General features: G+C 42.3%; 1 protein-coding gene across 4 annotated transcripts; it reads right to left on the bottom strand.

Annotated features, from left to right (window-relative positions):
• Positions 1–1,601: 1,601 nt before the first annotated feature.
• Positions 1,602–19,963, bottom strand: GOLGA7 (golgin A7). 4 transcript variants are annotated; one of them, XM_087969663.1, is made up of 6 exons: positions 19,891–19,963; positions 16,345–16,477; positions 10,812–10,964; positions 7,963–8,064; positions 6,567–6,630; positions 1,602–2,851 (listed from the first exon to the last, which is right to left on the bottom strand). In XM_087969663.1, exons 2-5 carry the CDS (start codon positions 16,453–16,455, stop codon positions 6,583–6,585), a joined length of 414 nt encoding a protein of 137 aa, XP_087825789.1. In that variant the 5' UTR covers positions 16,456–16,477; positions 19,891–19,963; the 3' UTR covers positions 1,602–2,851; positions 6,567–6,582. The 4 variants fall into 4 exon arrangements, with proteins under 4 accessions (XP_087825789.1, XP_087825787.1, XP_087825788.1 ...); XM_087969661.1 differs by having other exon boundaries at positions 19,909–19,963; XM_087969662.1 differs by lacking the exon at positions 19,891–19,963 and adding an exon at positions 18,309–18,489.
• Between the last annotated feature and the right edge of the window lie 2,474 nt (positions 19,964–22,437).

Below are 22,437 nucleotides of genomic sequence, written 5' to 3'. Positions count from 1 at the left end.
TCTCCATGAGCTCACCACCAATTGCATATGATGCCTTCTGCATTAGCCCAAGGGCTAATAATATATCCATGGCCATGATTTTCCCCCCTTCTCTTTAGTTCTTTGTTTTTTTGTTCATAGTGTTTGCTTCCAATTTGTCCATTCTTAACTGACTTAAGTGAAACTGACCAGAATAGAATTATTCTAGGATTAGTTGTGGCTAACACAAACGTCCTCTGCATTCTGCTTTGGTTTTGGTGGTTGCTTTGCATTTTATAACAAGGGTGTTCCTACCCGCCCCCTCATATAGCAGGAAACAGTACTATTTTCAGCAGAAAGGCTCCCAGGGTGGCAAAAACCAAGAAATTATCAACCTATAAATCGTTGGATGTATTTGCAACCCCCCCCAAAAAATACTGTGTGGTTTTGACCCTGAGAAGTTATCAGATTACTCTGGCCGTAAGTTAGGTGGCTTTGTTGTGCTGTAAATGTGTTACAGTACTTGTATCAACATGCAAAGATGCCCGTTTTAGATCTCCTGAATATGGATCTTCCAGACTGGGCTTGTAAATACATTTTTCTGTAAACTGTCTGGCTGGCAAATTACCTTTTCTCTTGGTTTTCAGCCAGAGATGGCAGAGAGAGATGGAACCCCAAAAGTACATTGCTTCCTTTCTAAAAACTGCCCCAACTGCACTGGCCAGGAGGAAATGAAAAAAATAATGGGCAAGGGGGAAGTTAAATCTTAGGTCCTATGCCCTATGGCAGGGGTCTCCAACCTTGGCAACTTTAAGACTTGTGGACTTCAACTCCCAGAGTTCCTCAGCCAGCAAAGCTGGCTGAGGAACTCTGGGAGTTGAAGTCCACAAGTCTTAAAGTTGCCACGGTTGGAGACCCCTGATCTATGGTTTATCAGGCCGTAGGTTTTATTTCTCGAACGGGACCAGGAAGTGAAAGCCAAGAAGTACTGTACCCTCATGGTAAAGCCATTAGCCGTAGATTATAAGTCCTGGTGGTTGGCTTCAAACAAATATGTGCCCCCCAAACAAATCACATGGCTTATTGCTACGGCGTGCACATTGCAACACTTGGGCGCTTCAGACGGAGTTAGGAACAGCCCACGAGAAATTGGCCACCAACCTTGGCTGAGAACGCCAGGTGTCAGGAAGCAATGAATGATAAACACACGTCCCAGCCAAAATTCGGATACACGAATTCCATGAGGATCACGCGGCGTTTAGGGATACCGTACAGCAGATTATGCAATTTTGTCACTTCGAGGCAAATGTGAGTGGATCTAAAAAAGCCATATTTTCTCTTCTACCTCCTGCCCACATGGAACAACTTTCCATGGGGTGGGATTATTTGTAGAAGTTAATCTGGCATGAATTCTGCTATCCTGCTAGTGTGTCACTGAGGCTGTTGTTAAAATACTAATGCTCAACTCCTTCATACAACTTCAAGGTGTAATTTAAGTGTTACACAATGACAATATATTCCCTGACCTCTTCAGACTGTAGTAGTGTAAACCCTGCTTCGCTTCACTGTCAGAATAAAGGACCTTTGTTCTGACCACCCATTTCACTGTTATGAAACAAAAAACAGCCTGTATTTTACACCAGTGCTAGCAAATGACCATTTATTTAAGAAAAAAAGGTTACTAAGCCATTATTTCCCAAAGTCAAGTGTAACGGGTGCAAAAGGCAAAATACTGTTACAGATTAGAAAAACAGCTCACGAGTTTCTATATATATATATTTCAAATATTAAACTTTTAAACAGGATAAAGAAAACAATGAAGAAAGGGGACTGGAGAATTATACACCTGAAAACCTTGATCCACTATTGGTGTCTCTTCTATTGCTCACAGAAAAAAACGAACGAACAAACAAACTACGCCACCAGTTTCAAAACTGGTCTTGTTTGGCAAACTCCCGAATACCTGGGTCATGAGAGAAGAGCAATCTTCCACGCAGCAGAATTACTTTGCCGTTTTAGAGTCAACGAGATACAGAGAGTAACCCACATTTGACAGAGAAGAGGGAACGGAACAAAGAATCTTTGATTATTATTATTTTTGATACAGGGGTAAAATGTTCCAGATATTTTTGTAAGCATCACGCTGGAATGTCGAGCACAAGTAGAAGTACTGCAGAGACGACATCTGGGAAAGGAGAAATAGCTGACGCACTGAACACCGTTTCTAGGTTGTTCTAAACCTGTTTGCCCTAAACTAAAACATCTATAAAACCCCAAAAGCATATTCATTACCTACATTTACATATTCAACATTGAAAGGCGGAGGAGGGCCGAGAAGTGACACTTTTGCTAATACAACATATTTTGGGGCTGCCACCTTTTTCTTAACCCACGGCTGACGGCTTCTTCTCATCAAATGAGCACTGAGAGCAGGAGGCTCCATATCCCAAAATACGCCAGCAGTAAAAATGAAAAGCCCTCTGCGATTTCTTAGCGGAGTCAGTCAGCAAAGATGGGGGCTTGGGTCCCTTCTTGACAAATCAGCAGGTCGTACTTCATAAGGATAGGCCTCATTTTCGGAAACGCAACACATGGTTGCTTTCTTCTCCAGAAGCGGATAGAAGCCCAGAGTCGACCGAGTGTTTTCCCACTGCCTTGAGGTCATTCCCGGTTGGTCTTCTGGGCCAAAGGAATTGGCCACCTGAGAGACGCTGGAGCTTCAGGTAGAACAAAGCAAGACGGATGCTGCCCACCTGCGCTGGGCTTCCCCACGAAAGAACAGGAGTCTGAAAAGTTTTGTCCTTGTGTAAATGGCACCGTGGAGTTCAGGAAAGCAGAGGAAAGGGTGCTAGGACAGAAGCAAGGAAAGGAGCAGAAACCGGTTCGCTGGTCCCTGGAGAGAAAACAAAGCTTCATTAACAAAATTTGAAAGCACAGCATGGCTGCTTTCAGGACCTTACATCATCCTCTTGGGACCGTTGGAAGGTATTAGCAACACAAGGCTGTGGCATGGCTTGGCCCCTTATTAAATGAGGAAAAAAAACCACAGTAGCTGAAGAGCCATTTGAAGTTTTGAATCCCATCACATTAGAAAAGAGGGAGTAACCATTTTATCACGTTGCTATTAATATTATCTCCTGCTTATCTTACTGGGAACAAATGGATGGTTTAAGGGCAGGGTAGTCCAACCTTGGCAACTGTTAAGACCTGCAGACTTCAACTACCAGAATTCCCCAACCAGCATGGGTTAAAGTCCACATCTTAAAGTAGCCAAGGTTGGACACCCCTGATTTAGGGAATCAATAGCCTGGCTCTTGAACACACACAGTTGTAATTGTCCTTCTTTCCAATTTGCTTCTTTCGGTAGCAATTTGACAAAGACAGCAAGCTGAAGAAAAGAGCTTGCTTCCAGCCTGTGTTTTTTCTCACAGATTCGTTTCATTGCCAGCAGTTCCTCCTTTTGTTAAGGCCTTTGAGCATATTTTATTGTGTATCCTAAATACATCTTTAATTACGTCTGCTACTGACGCCGAGGGCCCACAAGATATTCAATATTTGGAAGTATTATAAATTGTCTCTTTAAAAAAAGGCTACCTTGAACGAGACTGAATCCTTTTTTTCTACAAAGAACCGATTCACACGAAGTTATAATTTAAATACAGCTTGCTGGGCAATTCATAGCTAGTGAGACACCCCGGGGGGGGGGGGAAACAGGGTCATAGGTGACCGCAAATTACATCTGGCAGAATTGGCTTGCTGTCAGGGTTCCCATGGGCTGGTTGTCATCCATCACATTCTCCAATGAAGGACTTTTGTAGGCATAAGATCTGGTAGCCTAGGCTACAATCTTTGCAAGATAAGCATGGAATGTACTTCCTGGTTTTAATTCCCATACCGCTCCTTCAGGTTGCACCCCCCCTCCCTGCTTTTGGCAACTTGAAAACAGGCACAGGAATGCTTTACAAGCTGACATCTAGATTCACAAATCATACTGAACCGGGAATCATTATAAACCAATGACTGATTTTATGCCTTCCGGCCCAAAACTCCGTTAGGTATGTTTTCTTTCCTCCCACTGAAATGTATTTCTGATTCTTGGAGATTGCCTGGACCAAGATTGCCCTGCAGTTTTCTCCGCTGTTTTTTGTTGTTGTTATTTTAGAAGTGGCTTCCCATTGCCTTCTTCCTAGCTCTGAGAGGGAGTGGCTGGCCCAAGGTCACTCTGCTGATAACGCCTTTTGGTTCAGTTCCAACGAGGGCGCAAGTTGTGCAAGACGCCCTCTGCTCAAGCTCTTCCATCACCCTCCAGCATGGCCGTATCGCATCCAAGCTCCCAGAAGAAACCGAGGTCAACCTAGGTTATTCCAATCCAGACGAAGCGGTAAAGCGACACCTGTCTAAGTCAGCAGACACGGATTCAGTGTAAAATTAGACATGAAAAGCTAGAAAAGGATGGCAGGTAATGCCAACAGTGTCTATTGCCCCAGGCAAATGGTCTCTTCCGGGAGAAAATGAAAAGACAAAACAGGTAGTTCTTGACTTATAACCATTGGTTTAGTGACCGTTCAAAGTTATAATGGCACTGAAAAAAGTGACTTAGGACCGTTTTTCACACTTACGACCATTGCAGCATCCCCCCTGGTCACGTGATTTACATTCGGATGCTTGGCAACTGGTTCGTATTTATGACGGTTGCAGAGTCCCAGGACGATGTGATCCCCTTTGGCGACCTTCTGACCAGCGAAGACAATGGGGAAGCCAGATCCACTTAACAACCACAGTGCTTCACTTAACAACTGTGGCAAGAAAGGTCATCAAAAGGAGCAAAGCTCACTTAACAAATGACTTGCTTAGCAACATAAACTTTGGGCTCAATTGTGGTCGTACATTGAAGACTACCTGCAATTAAGAAACCCACGATTTAAAAGGCAATATAAAATGTTAAAAAGTCGTTTTCGGAGCCCCTATGACCAGGTGCTCATTTGGAGAGAGAGCAACCAGAAAAATGAAAAATCAGAACATTGTTTTCTTTCCTCTTCTATTGCCCCACACTTGCCAGTGGCTCACAGAATTATAGCACAGCAAACTTTAGGGATGACAACTACTGGAGCGAAACCAATAGCCCATTATCACTCTGGAATTTCCAGGGTTATTCGTGGCCTAAAACGCACTGACAAATCTTCAGCCAGCGCAGCAGATGGAAAACAGGATGGTTTCCAATGGGAGGGACAGAGGCTTGCACCAGTTCAGTCACCAAGAGTTGGGACTGTAAAACATGCCAGGAGGACAACATTTTTAAACTTCAACCCACAGGAGTATGCCAATATTCATACACACCAAATATAACATAGATGTCAAGATCTTAAAACAGCAGTCACTGATAGTTTATCATCACATAAGATCCATATATACCATCCCTAATGTGCTTTATCCTGGTTTTTAACCACATCACCTTCCATGCAAGGGTGTAATTAGGTTCTTAAAAAAAGACTTTCTAAGTTAAGAAAAGTATTCATTGTTAATGAATTACTGAGACTTTTATGCCACTTCATTCCAGAATGAGGTGGCTTCTTGTCTACCTAAAATCCTCCTTTCTGGCTACGTTCTGTTCTATTCAGGTGGTTTTAGTCATAATAAATTAATTAAAAGTTAAAAAAAAAAAGGTGGGCTTGGAAACCGATTGCTTTTTCAAGTTTTGGCACGCCATTTGCCAGAACATCTTGAAACGTCTTACCGGCTGTAATATAGTTTTCCAGCGGTTCTTTGCGATTTCTTTGGAAAGAACAAAAATTTGCTTGAATCCGCATTTTCAAAACCTGAGCATCCTTGCGGTGCCCGAGACAGTTTAAATGGGGACAAGTACTACCACCATTTACTGAGAGCACTCCTGTTATTTTAATTTGCAAGTTTTCAGTCCAAGCCCCATAATCTCCACTTCCTCAGCCAGTCTGCATTTGAAAGACTGACATGGCCAGGTTCTATGCTGTGCATGTTGGCAAGCTGAAGACGCAGGTAAATGGTTTAGACATAATATAATGTATTAATTTAATTTACAGCCCACATCTTCAAGAACAGGGGAGAAAAGGAATTCTGGCCCATGCAACAAGTAAAAAACAGCAATAATTCATTCAGCGGCCACTAAGGATAAGTGGCTCCTTGAGCGTATTAGAATTAATGGCTCTTCCAAGCCCAAAAAGCAGATGTTTTTCCCATAATGGGGCTGCCAACTGAGACAAGCCTTACGCAACTGTATATTAAAAACCAAGACAAAAATGTACGTCTATGGTTAGAAGCAAATAAAAAAACTCTTTTTCACTGGGGTAGTTTGAAATAAAGACGCCCGTTACCTGCTATACTACCACTCTTTAATTTTAATGGTGAATCGTTGTACATTATTGTAGCAGAATTTTGGAGGTTTTGAAACGCCTAGATTTTATCAGTTATTGGGGACATATATGAGTTACATTCTAATGTATTTAGGGCACTGCGAGGGGGTGTTTGTTCCTTAGAGTGTTGGTAGAATAGTCAGATAACTGGAATTTTGGATAGGGAGGTTTTGGTGAAGCACGGTTCAGAAAGCTCAACAGTTACGTATTCATAATGTTTACCTTTGACATCAAAGGTTTATCTTCCACTGCTCACACCTCTGTCTTCATAAATGGTAATTTCGACCTGTAGAGAACATCTGTTAAGGAACATTGCCAGCGTTCCAACTAAAAACCAACTCCAACCGATAAACTCCAAGACAGGCATTCCTCAAAATCCCATTTTATTAGAACTGTCATACTGGCACATCTGGGAAAACCCAAATCTGAGAGTTCCGGGTTTTCCCCTTCCCAAAAGAGAAATCAAAGACCCAACCCTTGCACCCATCAGTCCATCACATGGTCTAATCAAACATTATCCCAATTGGAGACATCCCTTCAGTCCCTCCCCTCCAGGTGCAACATGTCCCTTGACTTCTAATTGTCCAACTCTCTAGGAAATCCCCCCCTCCTGAATTCCCAGGCACTAAATGTGGCAGCCTGGAAGCTTCTAAGTGAAATATGGCTTCCAAGGCTGACAGAAAATATTCTGCAGAGCCAGTCAGGGACATTAAAGAAACGGAGGGAGATAATAGAGTTTAATCTACATTTATAACTTGACGTCCTTCAGAAGTGCTGGACTTCTAACGTTGACATGGAGGCCAGGGATTTTGGAAGCTGAAGTTCAAGCTCTAGGGATGCTACCAGGAGAGAGAGAGAGAGTGGATTGCTGCATTTCTCCTTGCAATCGTTTCTTCATGTGTAAATAGCAGTATTCCAGTATTTGAGGGGCTGCCCCAAAGAAGAGGGGGTCAAATTATTCTACAAAGCACCAGAGGGCAGGACAAGAAACAATGGTTGGAAATTAATCAAAGAGAGAAGCAACTTGAAATTCAGGAGAACAATGAGAAAAATTAACCAGTAGGGAACTACTGGCCTTCAGAAATCATGGGAGCTCCATCACTGGAGGTTTTTAAGAAGAGACTGAACAGTCACTTGTCTGAAGTGGTATAGGATCTCCTGCTTGAGAAGGAGACTGGGCTAGAAGACCTCCAAGGTCCCTTCCGGCTCTATTCTATTCATTCATTCTCCTTCTGGTGACAGAATTGCCCCAAGAAGCAAAAACACACACACTCCCTCGGTAGCAATCTTGAATATTCAGAGATATATGGAAGGGCATTTCTTCTAAAAGTCCATCAGCTAACCAGAATCTAATCATGGCACCTTAAATGACAGGCCTGTTATTTGGGGCTTATGACATAAAGGCCTGTTTGCTATAGAATTAAGGAGCAGAATTGAAATAAATAAAAGTAACCTTCACAGCATGAATCCTGGAACATCAAAATCATCAACAGTTTCACTCGGCTCCGTCATTTATTTTTAAAAAGCTACAGTGTGGTTTTTCAAGTGCATGAAGAGATGAAGAAAGAAAATCAATCCACGAGCTAGCAAATGTTTAGGAACCCACAGGAAAGGATACAACTCTTAGTCCCCGCTCAATGGGGTCAGTCAAGAGGAGGCCTTGTGGAGCGTAGATCTTCTCGTTTTGCTCCTGAATGTACTTGGCAATTTTCTTTAGAACCTGGAATAAAAAGACAGATGCTTGTTTCGATTCCAGTTGTTACAAACTCTTGGTAATACTTTTAAATGACGAAGGTCTGACAAGAGGGAGATTCATGAACATGTTCAAGCAAATCACTCTCTCTTACAATCACCCTCACAGAATTAATTATTGTTATGGGAGCCCTATATTGTGATTAAATAAAACACATTCCAAATAAAAATACTGGTACTCAACTCACAAGGTTCATGAGGAAAGGCTAAATCATTGGTTGCTATAGTAGCAGGGAATCATTATATAATTTAACATCATTCTCATAGAATCTAAAAAAAAACAAACCAAGTGCTTTCTTATCACAGGACATTCCTGTGTTTAACCAGCCAACCAACCAACCCAGCCAACTCACCCACCCATGATTTAATGATCTGACTCAATTGTCTTGGTTTCCACAAGACTGAACCATAAACTCAATGTACACACATTACACTGGGCCACAAACTGGAGCACACCACATTTTAGCTCAAGATATTGTATACAATATACATTATGCCCAAATATAAAGTAGCCCAGAACACCAATACACTTAACAACTGTTTACAGCCACTAGGGGAAAAAAAGCCTTCTACCATCAAGGTCAACTCATGGTGATGTCATGGACACTTCCTTGAAAAAAAAAAACCCTACAATTTTCCTAGCAGCCAGCACTGTGGAAGACGACTTTCCATTCTGCCATGATATTTCTTTTCTTAGTCTAGCCTACATCCCAATAGTTTCCCATCCAAGTATTGGATCCTGATTATATTTAACTTCCTACCGCACAGAATACCTGCAAGCTATTCTCACAACTGACTCTGACCTCTCCCTGCAATGATGGTATGATGTTGTACACAATTGGGCACGCACATGAAATATTACTCTCTTGAGGCAATGCTACCAACAACTACTATGGCAAATGCACCCTTGCCACCAACCCCAGTGGAAAAAATTGAAAGGTTGTTTGACACAGAAATGGACGTTGCCTGGATCACAACGGAGTAGCCACAACATGTATCACTTAAAATATTTGTAAAAGGTTCTCTTCAACTAGAGATTAGCGTTAAGACAGAAGTGGGGTGCTTGGAAAGTATTTTATCCCAAGTTCAGAATAGGCAACCTTCTGAAAGCCAACTTGGCTGGAACTAAATGTGTTCTGTGTCTATTTTCAAAAAGAGAATACCACAAAGGCACCCTCAGTAGAGAGACCTCTGAGTAGCCACAGACTGGCACAAAATCCCGATGATATAAAATCGGGAACAGAAGCTATTAGCGTGAAACTGATACTCCCTGGCAAAGTCAGAGAACCCTGTCATGCTGACTTCTGAGAAAATATGACCTTTTCTAAATTTTCTAAAATATCATTATCTGGCCAAAAACAAGGCTTTTAAGGCCAGGAAAGTGGTGGGTGGGGGAAAAAAATGCCATTCATATTTTTTTTTCCAGGAAAGCCACCCTGAAATGTTATCAATGGCAGGAAAGACAACTAGCTGGTAGGGGCGATAGGAGTGTGGAGTGGAAGCAGCAAAAGTTATTTTCGGTGGCTGAAGTTATGGCAATAAAACCCTAAGTGAAATAGAAGGAGGATATCTTGCTTGGAGCAGCTCAAGGCAGCTTTCATAGCACCATGCTGTTCTCAAAAGGAGCCTGTGTACTCAACCACATAATCCATTGGTTGATTTTAAACCAGGTTTATTTCTCTCCTGTTTTACAAGGCTCCTTGTAGAAGCACAAAAGGAAGATTTCCCGGGTATTTTGGTTCTTTAAAGGAAGTCAAGATACACTTTTAAGAAACAAAGACCGTGAAAAAGGAGTAGGAAGAGCCTTTCTCCAATGTACTGAAGTACAGCTCAAAGAGAGAAGCAACCTAGAACCAAGGAGAAATTTTCTGACAGTTAAAATCAGTGGACTGGCTTGCCTTCAGAAGCTGCTATATTAATGTTCTTTTGAATCACTCACAATTGGCTGAAAGCACTGTATGAAGCCGTAAATCATGGTTTATAAACTAGAATGATTAGGTTCACACAATACACTATCTCTGCTTAGCAAAATGCAGGAACAATGGATTCCACTGTGATTATCTCCTGGCCATACCCTTGTTTTCATATTCCATTTGCCTACCGCTTTTACAGTTGTTTGTGTTTTTATTAGTTTTTATAATTTCATTGCTTTGTAAGATTTTCATGTTCTTGTGATATAAACTACAAGAAGTCTCTCTTTTTTTAATGTTGCAACATATAAACACAAGAATTAAATAAATTTTATCTGCCTTGTCTGGAAGGAAAAAAAAACCACACATAATGGAACATTTCCCCATCTAAACAGAACCTGCGCTAATCTAGCCTTCCTCTTGATGTAGTTAATTTTTTCATAGGCAGACACTTTGATTTATACCAAAATATTCTATCATGTGATACTGCTCTATCATAGGGGAGCAGATGCCGGAGAGTGAGTCCTAATACTTAGCCACATGAAGCTAAATACATCTCCTGTAACTGCTATCAAAAAATCAGAATGGAAAATGACATTCTTGACCATAGAATGGAAGCAATAAACCACATCCTGCTCAGGCTTTAATAAATGAGGTTTAACAGGACGTCTTTCCAATATTTTATTGCAAAGGGATTAGATGCTGTTCCTTCTGTGGAATTTTTTTTTTCTGCCATCAAGCCTCCAAGTTGGTATACATTACCCTTTTTTTTTTCTTTTAGGGAAAGGAAAGGAAGTCAGCTGACCTTTTCATAATGTGTCTCCATGCACAGAAATATAGTGTAGGCAGTCAAGCAAGCCAAGCACCCTTCCAGGTAGGACTGGCTCCCAAGTTTCTCCGCTTCAGCATAAAGGTTATTCAAGGTCCTTACAGTTTCTTCAAACTGCTGCCTGTCAATCTGAACAAAGGATCACATTTAGAAACAAGACGTTCAGGCAGGTACAAAATCTACTTTCTTGAATGGAAACAACCTTCAACATATTTAGATGAAAGCCATATGCAATTTCAATTTCAATGGCTCAGATCCCCAGGAAATAGAACTTGACTTATTGGATGAAAAGTTATATGCCAGGAGCCTCGTGTGCAGAACTGGGGCTAAGGAAACAATTACAAGTTTTAAAATAGTCACAGAAAGAATGCAATTTCCTTCAGAAAAGCATTTCAATATATTTTTTCAAAGCTGTTCCTGGCACAACTCAATTCACAAAAGAAAGCAATCAGCTGCTACAATGAAAACAGTATGTTTTTCCTTGGTGGAACTGCTGATCAAAAGATCACAACGAGAAATCATATTTGCTTTTGCTTTCAACACTGATATCCACCCAGCATAAGTAGCCAGTAAATTAGAGTATTTGAGAACAAAAATACCAGAAAATTCTTCAACAGCAGAGAAAAGCTTGACCCACGTAGCAAGAACAGTAATTCCAGAACATACAAATGTTAATTATTCTTAAACCATTAAGGACGACTCTACCATGATTACATTTAATATACAGTATTTTTTCTCCTTTTCTTTCACTTGGAAGCTAAAAGGTGCTTTGAGGCAGAAATCTCAGGCTAGATCCACTGTGTTATATAATTTCTTTATTAATTTTTATTGTGCCTTTATTACTTACTAGGAGAATTGTTCTACACAATAAAGTTTACTTTCCTCCAGGAATCTTAGAAGCCGAAAATGCTGCCCTCAAAGTGCAAGTACTCAAATCCTGAGGTCCTTAACTAGATTAGTTAAATGTGATCTTAGCAGCTCCATATTCATACATGCTACATTTGATTAGACTTATTTTGTGGCTTTCTGAACAGCGCCAATCCAACCTATTTTATGATTCAGTGCATTGATCTGAACACAGAAAGCTGCGATCTATTCTGCCATCCTGTTTCTATGGTTCTTGTGGGGGTATTAGCCACACTGAAGTGACACTCCAGCAAACATATTTGATCGATTGAACTTACATGCTACCAAATCCTTGCAAATTAATGTCACTTTTCAATCCAAGTAAGACATCCGTAGCAGCAATATGTAGAAAATTTCCAGAGTCTCCAGTAAATATTAAAACTAAGTGCTCTTTTTCCAGCTTTGTCAAAAACATCTTCAGTATAAAACCATCTATAATAATGCAAAAAATAGCCCTGACTGAAATCCAGAGTTTCTGTTTATAATTCTATTGTTTTTATACTATTGTTGTTTTCTATCATACTTTGACATAATTTGTATGCTGCCTAAAACCTTTAGAGTGAAATAGCTTATGAATGTTATAAATGATTGGGGGACTTTGAAAAACTTGACAAGAAAACTGCAGAGACTTGTCCACGCAGTCACTTGAGGTCAAGACAGACTCGAAGGCGCGCGCACACACACACACACACACCACCTATGTATTCCTAGTGTCATAAAAAAAAAAAGAACCCTGTCCTTAGCATCTACACAATATCTAAATCAGGGGCATCCAACCATGGCAACTTTAAAGGTCTGTGGACTTCAGCTACCAGAATTCCCCAGCCAGCCATGCCAGCCACCCATGAATGCTCTTCTCCGTACTCGCCATCCCGCTCCCTGCGCGTTCACAAGACTCCCAAGGGAAAGGGGCTCTCGGAAGTCTATTTTGTTTTGCTTTAATCCCAATGCCCTTAAGAGGGAACCATGTGCAGTAATGCCTTCCTAATCATTATTCTCCAAAGCACCAGAGGGCAGGACAAGAAACAACGGATGGAAACTAATCAAGGAGAGATGCAACCTGGAATTAAGGAGAAACTTCCTAACAGTGAGGACAATTAACCAGTGGAACAGCTTGCCACCAGAAATCACAGGTGCTCCATCACTGGAGGTTTTTAAGAAGAGACTAGACAGTCACTTGTCTGAAATAGTATAGGTCCTCCTGCTTGAGCAGGGGGCTGGACTAGAAGATCTCCCAGGTCCATTCCTATTCCTATCCCATCCTATCCTATTCCTATAACCAAAGGCTCCACTGCCAAATACCCTGCCATGCAGAGCTGATGTCACTTGGTCCTTGTCGGGTTTTATTCTTTTGGTTAGTGGCAGATTCAAACTTGAATAATGTAACCCCAAGAACTGAAGCCCAATTGAGAGATGCTGGGACAGGATGTCCTGTGTTGCTTTAGTTACCCCTGTAATAAAGGGATTTCCACAGACAACACTGGCACTTGTGTGGTTAATTGCTTGTGCTCAGCAGTCAGCCGGACAAACCTGTTTTGCATACTTCTTAACAGGAAGTAGGCACCATCCAAGGGTTACAGCTCTGAGATTTCACATCCAAAGCTTATGTCTGTCGTATAAACTTAAATCCAATCAAAAGTTACCATCCTGCAAAAATCAAAAGTATGAGAAACCAAAGAATTCAATCGGTAGAATTGAAATATTTGCCTGTCACAGAAGAGAAATAAAAGGAGGCTCTGAAATGCTTGTTAAATGATTCAGTGGTTTTTAGAACAGCTCTTTCAAAATCTGTACGGTAACAGGATTTCAGTTAAAACAACAACACTGATCTCTCATTTGTTGCTCTAGAAGATGATCTCCCATACTTTGCTTTGAAAAATATGGCTTTTTTCTGCACCTCTGTCACTATTTATTTCAGTTTAATTATAAATATAATTTACAATCTTGAGTGTCAAATTTAAAAAAAACAACCCAAAGACAGAATGGTAAAACAGCTAAAGACAACTGATGCAGAAATCCAGAAGAAATAAAATCCAGAAGAAACACAACTTTGCAGTGAAGATTGTGTAGGAGGAAAGCCTCATTAGTCCACAACAGCTCTTCAAATTTGACAGCTTTAAGACTTGTGGACTTCAACTCCCAGAATTCCTCCTCCAGCCATGTTAGCTCAGGAATTCTGGGAGTTGAAGTCCACAAGTCTTAAACTTGCCAAGTTTGAAGACCCTTGGTCTACAATCACCCAAAACCAGGAGATTGGTAGGATCTTTTCCAACCAGCAAATTCCATTAAAGGACATAAATTGCAGCCAATCAACTTGCTAGTCAGAAAAGTTGCTACCAGATTCTTTTTGATTCTATGCAGTGTAATGTCAACTACATGAAATGGCAATTTTAACTTAAGGGAGAATCTATCCTTTCCTCTCAAAAAAGTACTTTCATTGCTTTCAAAAAGCCAAAAAATGTTTTCACACCCAGTGATTTTAGTTGTATATAATTACTGCTCTGTGATTAGCCTTTGCTTATAAAAGGGACAGCAACATAGAAATCACTGTTAACCCTTCCTCTCTTCTCTGTTCCACCCAGCCCAAGGCAACAATTAATGATGGGGGTTGGTGTTCTTTGAGCTTGGTGGTTTTCTTGCAGATGTTTCATTATCCAAACTAGGTAACACCATTAGTAAGGAATGGAGTTTGCTCTCTATATTCTAGTGGCTTGCCTTGTCATTGTTGTTGGGATGGTCTTGGAGGTTTAGGTTCTACCCATCTCTAAAATCCACCTATACTTAGCATTATCAGAGCTAATTTTATGTAACTTGGCTCTTCATTTTTCATAACTGCTGAAGCAAATACAATATAACGTAATGCAATTTACCGAAGCCTTTGTAGCCCTTTAAATAAAACAGCCTTAGACTGGGCATAGAGCCACTCAAAACGCTCCCATCAACGGTCATTCTAAGACAGCTAGGAACTGGAGTTCATCATCATTTGGAAGACCAGATTTTTTTTCCCTATCAGAAAACAGATTTTCCATCTGGAGCTGATTTAGCAAGGGACAAATCCTACTCACTGAAGCCAAAGCATAAAGGGCAGCACGGAGGTTTCCACAAACATGGGAGGAGGGTGCTGCTAGTGGATCCACAAAGAGCTGGCGCACCTGCTGTGTGAACTCTTGCAAAGCTGCTGATACAAAAGACACAACTGACAGAATGCCTTCACACTCACTGTCCATCCCTTGCAGCAGAATACTCCCAAGTAATTCTTTGCTTCGTACCACGCTAGCTCCTCACTTTTTAATTAAAATACCTACCGTAGATACAGATTCAGCTGAGACACAGAACCAAGCAAGCCACTGTGAAAGGTGGAAAATTTGGTCCCTCAGGCACAGTGCGTTTTATTTTATTTATTTTGATTTGTCAATCGCTTACAAGATAATAGGTATAAGTATATACATAGTTATGAATACATGAAATGGGTACATATAAGAAAAATAAAAGAAATAGGACAGGGACGGTAGGCACGTGGGGGCGCTTATGCACGCCCCCTACAGAACTCTTAGGAAAGGGGTGAAAAGTCTAAGGTTAAAGTTTTGGGGGTTGGGGAAGAAACCACAGAGACAGTCAGAGTATTCCAGACATTGACCACTCTGTTGCTGAAGTCGTATTTCCTGCAATCAAGTTTGGTGCGGTTTACCTTGAGTTTGTATCTATTGTGTCCTCTTGTGTTGTTATGGTTGAAGCTGAAGCATTCATTGACAGGTAAGTCATTGCAATGTATGATTTTATATACCATACTTAGATCAGACGGAAGACGGCATAATTCAAGGTTTTCTAGGTCTAGAATTTCAAGTCTGGTGGCATAAGGTATTCTACAACGAGTAGAGGAGTGGAGAACTCTTCTTGGGAAATATTTCTGGACTTTCTCAACTGTGCTAATATCAGATACGTAATGTGGGTTCCAGACTGATGAGCTGTATTTGAGTATTGGTCTAGCAAATGTTTTGTATGCTCTGGTTAGTAGTGTGATATTACCAGAGAAAAAGCTACGTAGGATTAGGTTAACAACTCTTAATGCCTTTTTGGCTATGTCGTTGCAGTGGGCTCTAGCACTTAGATCATTAGAGATGAGTATTCCAAGGTCCTTTACAGAGCTTGGATCATCAACAAGATCTTGACTATTCAGCTTGTATTTTATTTTCTGATTTTTTTTGCCAATATGTAGGACAGAGCATTTATTTGTTGAGATTTGAAGTTGCCATTTGTTTGACCATTCTGATACATAGTCAAGATCTTTTTGAAGGGTAGCAGTATTGTCTGTGGTATTGAACAGCTTTACATCCTCAGCGAAGAGAATGCAGTTGCTCTTAATATGATCACAGAGGTCATTTGTGTAGAGTATGAAGAGAGTTGGTCCTAGAACACTGCCCTGGGGGACACCACTACTGACAGGTACAGAATTTGATAGGACACTCCCAATTTTGACCATTTGTTGTCTGTTTGACAGGAATGCTTCTATCCAGTTATGCAGTTGTCCAGAGATACGTTATATGGATCCAGCCAGTTTTGGCTTGTTAAAGCTAGGGATAGTTTAAAGCTAGGGATTACTCACCCGATTTTCCAACTCTGAGGGGAATTTGGTCTGGAACTGGCACTTGGTGCCACTGCTGTAGTCCCTTTGGATGAAGACTTTGCTGGCAACAGGCGGCTGCTGTGGCCTCATCTCGCAGCTCAAACTGGCCAGTCTAGGTGTGAAAGGACAGATAAGGTATCAAAGTATGTCCCACTGTTATCAGGTCACTCTAGTTTTATATCCCGTGTGCTGGCTGCATTGGAACATGTGCCTGGCTGATCAGCTCTCTGGTTCTACACACTGGGCAACTATTATAATCAATTAAATGGTCCTATACATTTGGCATACATACTGAAGGCATTATAAGGATGAGTATTTAATATGTATAATAACATTGCTCTAGTCATGAGATACAAGTGATGTTCAACATCCTGCTTTTTGTACTGTAATCTTGAATGTACTCCAAGATGGCTCTTTGAAACATGATTCAGCTCTCCTTGCAACTCAAGAGCCCCACTGTTGTGGTTGTTTTTAAGGTCAGTGAGGAGAGACTGAAGAAACTGGGGATAGTTAGACGGCAGTTTCCAAATGTATGAAAAGAAGGGGCCTTGTTTCCATCACCCCAGAAGGCACAGCATGGACCAGTAATCTGAAGTCAGAGGAAAGCATACCCCAACTGAGTGTTAGGACAACCTTTCTAATGATAAGAAGAATTCAGCAGTGAAAGCAATGGCCTAGGGACTGTGCCTATTTTGAACAGATTCAGTGGCTTCCAAGGCATATACCATCTCTAAGAGTCTATGCCAGTAAGAGGTACATGATCTATTGCTAATTTTCTCTGTCTCAAAGATCCAGAGCTTGTTCCACCCTTGGCTCACCTCAGCACTAAGAAGAATTATTTAACATATTGCAATTGAATCTTTTAGCTTAAGAATTCCCATGAATGTACTGGTGGAAACAGGGTTGGTGTAATCAGAGCAAAACTGCTCCCTCTTGATGCAGGTCCAACACCCCAGTTCAAATTGCCTCTCTGCCCCAAAATTTATTTTTTATTTACTTACATGTATCCTGCCTTTACTATGTTTACAAATAACTTAAGGCGATGAACATATCCAAGATACCTGCCTTCTCCTATTTTCCCCACAACCACCACCTTGTGGGATGGGTTGGGCTGTGAGTGAGTGACTGGCCTAAAGTCACCCAGCTGGCTTTCACAACTAAGGCAGGACTTGAACTCGGTCTCCAGCTTGCAACCCTGGTGCCTTAACCACTAAACCTAAACTGGCTCCCATCAAATCAAAGAGAGTGTTGAAATTCATGCAGATAAGACCAGATAAGGCCTTAGACCAGCCAATCACATCCCAATCATCCGCGGTGGCATAGTGGCTAGAGTGCAGCGTTATAGACTAACTCTGCCCCTGCCAGGTGTTCGATCCTCACCAGGCTCAAGGTTGACTCAGCCTTCCATCCTTCCGAGGTCAGCAAAATAAGGACCCAGATTGTTGGGGGACAATAGGCTGATTCTGTAAACCGCTTAGAGAGGGCTGTAAAGCACTGTGAAGAGGTATATAAGTCTAAGTGCTATTGCTATTTGTCTCCCATCTAAATAGAAACTGGGGTATCTTATCTATGGTTTCTTTCTCCCTGATGTGGATACGAAACACCAATTTTTTGATAGCTTCAGAAGAGGCTCTTATTTAAAATCATTTTCACAATTGGAGAGAAAAGAGCAAAGTCTTTCCTATGGTGGCTCCCCATTTTGATGGCAGTGCTTTTCGTCCCCCACAAGCTGTTGATACCCTCTTTCCATCTTTGAACTCCAAATCAAATCAGGACAACTGCATCCACGAAGCACTTTAAAATGCGCCCTATTCTTTCGATGTCCTCCTCTTTCCTTTTAAGACCAACTTTCCTCCAACTCCCTCTCCAGTCCAAAGCAGCAGGGAGTAAAGAGGGAATCCCAGGTATAAAAGCCCAGAAACCTACAGTCCAGAAATTTGTACCAATTTCCCCCTCTCTTTCCTACAGCTGCAAAAGCCAGGGGTGGGTACGCTTCCCTATGTGCCACAGCCTTGCAGGGTATCGTTTCCTGCCCCATCTCCGGTTTATGCCCTGTAACAGATAACAGATAATCAGAGTTGGAAGGGACCCTGTAGGTCATCTAGTCCAACCCCCTGCCCTAGTGGGAGACCCTACACCATTTCTGACAGATGGCAGTCCAGTCTCTTCTTGAAAGCCTCCAGTGATGAAGCTCCCACAACTTCCAAGGGCAACTTCTGTTCCATGGGTTGATTGCTCTCACTGTCAGAAAATTCCTCCTTATTTCCAGGTTGAATCTCTCCTTGTTCAGTTTCCATCCATTATTCCTTGTCTGGCCTTGGAATGCTTTGGAGAATAGCTTGACCCTACCCTCCTCTCTGTGGCAGCCCCTCAAATACTGGAAGGCTGCCATCCTGTCTCCCCTGGTCCTTCTCTTCCCTAGACTAGCCAGGCCCAATTCCTGCAACCATTCACTGTTTCAGCCTCCAGTCCCCTCATCATCCTGGTTGCTCTTCTCTGCACTTTTTCTAGAGTCTCAACATCTTTTTCACAGGGTGGTGACCAAAACTGGATGCAGTACCCTAGGTGTAACCCTACTCCTATTTCTGAGGTCAGGGAGCCCTCTGTGTGTGTGTGTGTGTGTGTGTGTGCACGCACAAACTCTACGGCTCATTTTTCACCCCTTCGTATATTTCAGATCGACACCCCCCCCTCAAAAATAAGAACCATGTACGATACGAACATGATTCCATCCACGCCACTTCGACCCAGCCTACCTCGAATAATAAAAATAAGGATAACATCGATCCATCCTCCCAGAGACTCCCGTGTGTGTGTGTGTGTGTGTGTGTGTGTGTATCGATCACTTTGGAGAAGCCTGGCTTATGCCAGAGGGACAATATAACCCCCCCCCCGCAAAAAACCACCCCCTCCCCCCCCAAAAGAAAAGAAAAGCCTTTATATGGCAGCTCAGGGGCTGAAGTCCATTCCGCCAAGGGGCAGGGGGGGAGGAAGGAAAGGGGGGTTTAGATGTTTAAAGGTGTGTGTGTGTGTGTGTGTGTGTGTGTGTGTGTGTGTTTTAAATTAGACATTTTCGCCCAAAGACCAAGGCCATAAGGAGACCCCCCCTCACCCCCAGGGAGCCCCCTCCCCACCCCCACCCCACTCCCAGCGCTACAGGGCCAGCCTTTTTTCTCTCTCACAAGTTTAATTCCCCCCCCTTTAAATGGCCATGGGGCTCCCCCTCTTTTCAGCCTCCCTTCCCCCCCTCCCCAAGAGAGACAGGACCACCGCCCGGCGGAGAAGGAAGGGATGCCCCTTTCCGCCCACACGGCCTGAGGGAGGGGGTGTTTCCCAGCCCCCCTCAGAAAAAGAACAACAACCCTCCGAGGTAGGCCAGGCCGGGCTGTCAACGAGTCGGCCCTGAGGGGATTGCCGCCAACCGCCATTTCCCCCCCACACTCAGGCCCGGCCCCGCCCCTCGTCCCAACGGCCGCTTCCTCCCCCCTCTCTCCTTCCCCCCACCCTTACGGGCAGAGCCCCCGCCGCGGCCGCTTCTCCTGCCTCCGCTTCCAGCGTCGCTCCGCCGGCGACGCGAGCTCCTTCACTTACGGCTGTCGCAAACCTCCGCCTCTCTTTCCCTCCCCCCCCTCCACCTCTTGCCTGAAAGTTTTGAGGGCGGGGCAAACTCTTACGGCCGCTGGGCTTGTGCGGCCCCGCGCCGTAGATTTATACTTTGTCAGGTCTGTACAAGAGCGGTCCTCGCGCTCCCGGGTGGGTCGCTTCCGGGTTCCTCTGGAAGGAAAAGAAAGGCTTTGTAAGGCCCGGCCTGGCCAACCTTGATTTTTATTTTTATTTTTATTTTTATTTTTTTTAAGGACTGGTGGTGGGTTTCAAAGCCTTCTGGTCACGTTGTCCTTTCGGTAACTTGAGGGGAAGAGAGAAGCTGCAGAACGAGGCTTCCTTGGGATGAAGGACCACTAGATTCTAGAAAGAATGCAGAGAAGAGCAACCAGGATGATGAGGGGACTGGAGACTAAAATATGAACTGTATTCGAGTATTGGTCTAGCAAATGTTTTGTATGCTCTGGTTAGTAGTGTGATATTACCAGAGAAAAAGCTACGTAGGATTAGGTTAACAACTCTTAATGCCTTTTTGGCTATGTAGTTGCAGTGGGCTCTAGCACTTAGATCATTAGAGGTGAGTATTCCAAGGTCCTTTACAGAGCTTGGGTCATCAACAAGGTCTTGACTATTCAGCTTGTATTTTATTTTCTGATTTTTTTGCCAATATGTAAGACAGAGCATTTATTTGTTGAGATTTGAAGTTGCCATTTGTTTGACCATTCAGATACATAGTCAAGATCTTTTTGTAGGGTAGCAGTATTGTCTGTGGTATTGAACAGCTTTACATCATCAGCGAAGAGAACGCAATTGCTCTTAATATGATCACAGAGGTCGTTTATGTAGAGTATGAAGAGAGTTGGTCCTAGAACACTGCCCTGAGGGACACCACTATTGACAGGTACTGGATTTGATAGGACTCTCCCGATTTTGACCATTTGTTGTCTGTTTGACAGGAATGCTTCTATCCAGTTATTCAGTTGTCCAGAGATACCATAGGATTTTATTTTTAGGAGTAGTTTGTCGTGTACCACTGAATCAAAGGCTTTACAGAAGTCTATGTAGATTGCGTCTATTGCTTTGCCCTGGTCGAGTTGTGTCGTCCATATGTTTTTGCAGTGTAAGAGTTGCAGATTACAGGATAGTTTTTTCTGAAACCAAATTGTTTATTGGAGAGTAGGTTGCTTGTCTCTAAGTGGAGGATGATGGATTGGTTAATAATTAATTCCATGACTTTACAGGTGACGCAGCATAAGGAGATTGGCCTGTAATTTTCAACTAGGCTTGGGTCTCCCTTTTTGAAGATGGGGATGACTGTGGCTTGTGACCATAGGTTAGGCAAGGAGCTGGTCCTGAAAGATTTTTGAAAGATTATGCTTAGAGGTTTGGCTATGGCAGTGGATAGCTTTCTTAGGAAGTAGGCACATATTCCATCCGGTCCAATAGATAGAGATGGTTTTAGTGTATTGCATCCAGTGAATAGAGATTGCCAATCAAGGGATGAGAGATCGTTGTCTATAAGATCATAGTTGCCTTTTTGAAGTTACAATAGGGGATTACATCATTGTGGTGATTTTTGTGTGGACGTATGTTGAGACAAAGTCAATCATATTGTGGTCACTACTGGAAAAGGGTTCTTTAGTTTGTATTCCGTAAATTAAATTCAAACTGTTGCAGAAGATGAGATCGAGGCAGTTGTTTAGTCTAGTGTTGTTGATTACTAGTTGTTCCAGTCCCAGATTTGTAATAGCATTGTAGAAGGTTGTGTGTATGATTTCAGTTGTACAATCATTTAGGGTATATATATATATATAATGAATGGTTATATAATTCATATATAATGAATGGTTGCAGGAACTGGGCATGGCTAGTCTAGTGAAGAGAAGGACCAGGGGAGACAGGATAATATCTTCCAATATTTGAGGGGCTGCCACAGAGAGGAGGAAGGGGTCAAGCTATTTTCCTAAGCACCCGAAGGCCAGACAAGAAACAATGGATGGAAACTGAACAAGGATAGATTCAACTTGGAAATAAGGAGGAATTTTCTGACAGTGAGAGCAAATCAACCCAAGGAACAGAAGTTGCCTTCAGAAGTTGTGGGAGCTTCATCACTTGAGACCTTCAAGAAGAGACTGGATTGTCATCTGTCAGAAATGGTGTAGGGTCTGCTTGGGCCGGGGGTTGGACTAGAAGATCTCCAAGGTCCCTTCCAATTCTATTATTCTTTATTCTGGACCTCAGTGGAGCAGAGTATAATATAATATCTATAGATCTATAAAGCCTTAGTAAGACCACACTTAGAATACTGCATCCAGTTTTGGTCACCACACTATAAAAAAAGATGTTGAGACTCTAGAAGAAGTGCAAAGAAGAGCAACCAGGATGATTAGGGGACTGGAGACTAAAACATTATGAAGAACAGTTACAGGAAATGGGCCTGTCTAGTCTAGTGAAGAGAAGGACCAGGGG

Source organism: Notechis scutatus, chromosome 7 (assembly GCF_049901735.1).
Source record: "Notechis scutatus isolate UNSWTSFEM ecotype Mainland chromosome 7, rNotScu1.2, whole genome shotgun sequence".
NCBI classification, from domain to species: Eukaryota; Metazoa; Chordata; class Lepidosauria; order Squamata; family Elapidae; genus Notechis; species Notechis scutatus.
This window is presented reverse-complemented; position numbering and strand designations above follow the sequence as displayed.

Coding starts and splice junctions, on each gene's coding strand:
- GOLGA7 (XM_087969663.1), bottom strand. CDS start 16,455: ATGAGGCCACAGCAGCCGCCTGTTGCCAGCAAAGTCTTCATCCAAAGG. Junction 10,965..16,344: donor CCTCAGAGTTGGAAAATCGG/GTGAGTAATCCC, acceptor TCCTTTGTTCAG/ATTGACAGGCAGCAGTTTGA. Junction 6,631..7,962: donor TTGAGCGGGGACTAAGAGTT/GTATCCTTTCCT, acceptor TGTTCTCTACAG/GTCGAAATTACCATTTATGA.